This window comes from Opisthorchis viverrini, assembly GCF_000715545.1.
Source record: "Opisthorchis viverrini unplaced genomic scaffold opera_v5_2, whole genome shotgun sequence".
Taxonomy (NCBI): Eukaryota; Metazoa; Platyhelminthes; class Trematoda; order Opisthorchiida; family Opisthorchiidae; genus Opisthorchis; species Opisthorchis viverrini.
This window is the reverse complement of record NW_008751658.1, coordinates 3,280,515-3,285,107: the sequence shown is the minus strand read 5'-3', so window position 1 is coordinate 3,285,107 and position 4,593 is coordinate 3,280,515. Positions and strand designations below refer to the sequence as shown.

General features: G+C 49.1%; 1 protein-coding gene across 1 annotated transcript in view; it reads right to left on the bottom strand.

Annotated features, from left to right (window-relative positions):
* T265_00230 (hypothetical protein) overlaps positions 1 to 3,397 on the bottom strand; it is a gene marked incomplete at both ends in the record, with an annotated part of 43,731 nt that extends 40,334 nt beyond the window's left edge. Inside the window, 2 exons of the mRNA XM_009163938.1 lie at positions 1,517 to 1,766; positions 2,822 to 3,397. Of these exons, the coding sequence (XP_009162202.1) occupies positions 1,517 to 1,766; positions 2,822 to 3,289 (718 nt within the window). The remainder of the gene's footprint in view (positions 1 to 1,516; positions 1,767 to 2,821) is intronic.
* Between the last annotated feature and the right edge of the window lie 1,196 nt (positions 3,398 to 4,593).

Genomic DNA, 4,593 nt, shown 5'->3' with positions numbered 1-4,593 from the left:
TCCATGATCGTATCAATGACAAAGTTGAAGAGGAAAGGTGAAAGAGGACAGCCTTGTCGGACACCACTTGATGTGATGAACTCAGGAGAAAGCCGTAGGTAGACATTTTTACGGCCGCAGGAGTTGGCGCACAGCGCCTTAATGAGAGTCAAGAATTTATGGGAGACACCTTTGCTCCACACTGCTATAACTCAGGAGAAAGCTTCCCGTAGACATTTTTACGGCCGCAGGAGTTGGCGCACAGCGCCTTAATGAGAGTCAAGAATTTATGGGAGACACCTTTGCTCCACAGACACTGCTATAGTGCTTGGCGGTCCACAGAGTCAAAGGCGGCTTTCAGATCAAGAAACACAACCATTGTTGGTTGCTGGAAACAGTGTCGCTGTTCCAGAATCTGTCGGAGGGTGAAGATATGATCGATACAACCTCTTGCAGGACGGAACCCAGCTTGGTTTTCACAGATCTGCCTCTCCCTGTGTTCAGTCAACCTTCGAAGGATAAGGCCAGAGAGCACCTTCGATGCCACAGCTAACAGGCTGATGCCACGGTGGTTTTGAAGATGGGGACAACTATCGACATGCCCCATTCTGCAGGCACTTTATCTTCGTCCCACACAGTACCAATAAACTTTGTCAGGTGGAAGAGGGCTGGATACAGACCGTCCGGTCCTGGTGCCTTCTCACGTTTCAGTGCGGCTATTTCGTACCTTAGTTCGTCTTCCGAAGGGCGATCAAGACTTACATTCCATTCGCCCGTATGCATTATCTCCACCGGCTGTGTTGCAGGAGGCCAGCTGAACTGCTCTTCGAAGTGTTCGGCCCATCTCTCCAGTCGACGTTTTTGCGAGTGAATTAATGAGCCATCTTTTTCACTTATCGTTTCGCTGACCGTTGCTTTCCTAGGGCCAGTCGATCGTATCAGTTGATAAAGGGCACGGCTGTTTCCCGTAGCAAAAGCCTTCTCCATCTCCCGAGCTTTCGATGTCCACCAGAGCTCTCGGTCTTTCCTTAGACTCTTCACTGTTTGGCGTTTGAAGGGTTTATGTGCGCCGTTGAACTCGTTGCCTGCTGGTACAGCTTTCCTGGCATCAATCATGGATAACGACCTCGACGACATGCAGTGGTCTTGTGGTCGAATTGGAGAATTCGGGCAGGCAGCACTGAACGCCGCTAGTATAGCTCCTTTCACATTTTGCCACGCTTCATCCACATGCTCACTCTCACCACAGTTTTGTTTACTGTGAAGAGTTGTTGGGCTAGCTCAGATCGATACTGTTGAGCTACAATCGTTCTCCGAAGACAGCGGATTGGCATGCTTCTTTCCGACTTGCGAGGACTTGAAGGGAAACGAACTGTCAGGTGTGCACACACCATGGCGTGATCGGAATCAAGTGGTGTGCCACAGAAGGAACGGCAGTTTTGAATTGTGGCTCTCCACCGGTAGCTGATGGCCACATGGTCCAACTGGGTCCACGGTTGATTTGCAGTTGGTGGCCGCCAGGTTACGCGGTGCGAACATCTATGTTGAAAGCTCGTATTTGCTAGATAAAGTTCGTGATCAGCACACAACTGAAGGAGTCGATCTCCGTTGTCTGTGCGGCGAGCATCGACCCCGAAACGACCACCCAAATGTGATTCGAAGGAGCTCAGACGACCTACTTGAGCATTCAAATCGCCTGCGAGGATCACAATGTCAGTGCTTTTTGCCTGACGAATGAGCCCGGATAGCTCTCGATAGAAAGTATCCTTCTCAGCATCAGAACTAGTCTGTTGGGACATAAGCCGACACGACAAACAGGCACCGCTTCTTATGCCGGGAGGCATTGAGCTTGATTGAACTGGATAACCGGACGGCGCAGAGACGACTGTTCACTGGGATTCAATCCAGCAAAGCGTGTTCAGCTCTGGGACTGAGTGCAACTCCCACGCCATATATTCCACGAGTCATCGCACCGAGTCACCGAACACACGGAGGGAGAAATGTGAAAGAGCTAAGTTCATTCTTGACGTTCTGAGATGCATAGACGCGCTCGGGTCTCGTATGCGTGTTCCGGATACACAGCATACATCAACTTTAAGGGAGTATAATGTCTCAGCAAGCATAGCCTGTTTGCCAATGTGACAGGGTACGGACGTTAAAGGCTCCTGTATAGAAAGAATCTCGTGCATTGAGAAGGGTGTTATTTTGATTTTTGTTAGTAGGCAGAGAGGAAGATGAGGCCCTTCGGTCAGATAACTGACATTCAAATGACCCAGCGACATTTGATTGTGGTGTGAAGGGGTTAGGAAGGGACATCGGTGGACACCGGACTGCGCGAGCGAATGATACTTCCCGGCTGCCCAGGCCGAGGAAGGGAGCTTAGTTTAGGTGTCCCACCTTGAGCCTTTGACTCAAAAGTCTGACCCACAGAGCAGTGAGATGACGTAGGGTTTTGTTCGGGGACCCTGACCCTAGCCTCTGGCTCAAAAGCCTGACCCACGAGGCAGTGGGAGAGTGTGGGGTTTTGTTCGGGGACCCTGACCCTAGCCTCTGACTCAAAAGTCTGACCCACGAGGCAGTGGGAGCATGTAGGGTATTCTTTGGGGACCCTGCCCGGAGCCGATGACTCAACAGTGTGACCTGCTCAGCTGCAGGGGGTTGGCCTAACCCGAGGGCTCAGGGAATAAGGCAAATACAGAGTGTAACCGAAACAAACACTTAAAAACAATTGCAGTGCACATAAGCCAACACAAGGCGACAATTTGATTCAGTGATCTCCTCATGAGTCACAAAAATGAAAAATCGAAACATTATGGTAATACTGATAATCTCAGCAACTCACTTTATCTTTCGGTTTCAATGCATTTCGACGAAAGAAGGCCTTGCAGCTTTCGCATGTCAGTCTATCAAAGTTATATCCGGAGGCAGGTTCACCACAAACTATGCAGATTCGCTCTTCGTCACTGATTCCAGCTTTTCGTCTCCGCGTACGGACGACAGTACTTAATAGGCTATCTTTGTTGGCACTCCTAGAGAACTCTGAGGCGCTTCCGGAACATTGATATGTAGATGAGAATGGTATTATATCAGGGGATGAATGAAAATAATGCCCGGTACCGTAGGCGTCTCCAGTGTGACATGATATCTGAAGGTGCGCTGTGGATGAGTCAGGGGCACTATCCAATGTACCCGAGGCATTTTGGCGCATATGGATGGGGAAGCATGCATGTGACCCATATACACTGTCCTTTTCCTGCCGTGCAATCTGATCAACTTTAATCGTGTGGAAGTGAGTCGAACCCGGCTCCATGACTATATACCACGAATGCGCTTAAATATTGTTACAATCCATCAAAATGACTAACACGAAAGGAGCCAAGGAAAGGCGAATCAAAGGAGCTGCAACGCACGAATTTATTCTTCCCGGGAGATTCAGTTCACCTGGACCCTGACACAGACTCATGGATTCACGGTTTGATACACCCGATCCTGGCTTTCCCCCAAGCTTCCCAGATCGAGTTTGTTCTCATCGTGCAGAGGCTTCCATTCACATGAAAGGCTCAAGTGAAATATGATGCGGCGCTTCTGTTTAAGTTCTCAGAGATGGCCTGTGAGCTTGTCACGGATTCACGGATTCACGTATTGATGCACAGGATCGAGGCTTTTGCCCAAGTTTCCCGGGTCGGTTTTGTTCTTGTCGGTCAGTGGCTGTCGTTCACCTGAAAGGCACAAGTGAAAAAAGGGTGTAGCACTGCTCTTTATGTTCTCAGCGCGGGGCAGTATGCTCGCCAGCGCGAGGATTCGCATAAATAAATGTCTAATAGTGCTTTAAATTGGGTTCGAGAAAGAGCGTGTACAACCGTCGGAGGGAGGTCATTCCACGCAGCTACTACCTGAAATGAAAAAAGTTTTGTCTAATGAATGTGTGTGCCCTGAGCTTGAAAATTTTCTTACTATGTCCTCGCCGGGTGTTTGCTGGGTCAACGGTAAAAAACCTGTTTGCCAAGCTTTGTTCAAACAGGACGTAAGTAAGAATTAGGTCCCCTCGGAGGTGACGGCACTCCAGGGGAAAGAGATCAAGCATCGCGAGACGCGTTTCGTAGTCCACGGATTTGAGGCCGGCAACCATTCTAGTGGCGGGAGGAGAATTCACATGAAAAAACGTTCAAAAAATGCCTTGAACTGGGTGCTAGACGCAGCGTGAACAACCATCGGAGGCAGATTGTTTCACGGCTCCGAAGTGATAACAAATATTTACCAATATAAGTGTGCGCCCCGAGCTTGAAGTTCTTTTTATGTGCGCGCCATGTATTGGTCGAGTCTTCTATGAACAACTCGTTGAACAATCTTTGTTCATACTGGGCATACGTAAATGCTGGACTTCTCCGGGGTCAACGACACTGCATGGCAAATAGTTCACGTACCCAAGCATCGTTTCCCGATCAACAGATTTGAGAGCAAAATCCACGTTCCTAGCAGCCCGTTAGCCACAATCAGTGACCTTTGTTCGGCTTCTCCACCGACCTCTACCCACCCGCCATCAATTATATATATGTTGCAGTCAGAAACGAGTTTTCCCTGGCATGATCTACTAATTTTAACACTATTCTACCA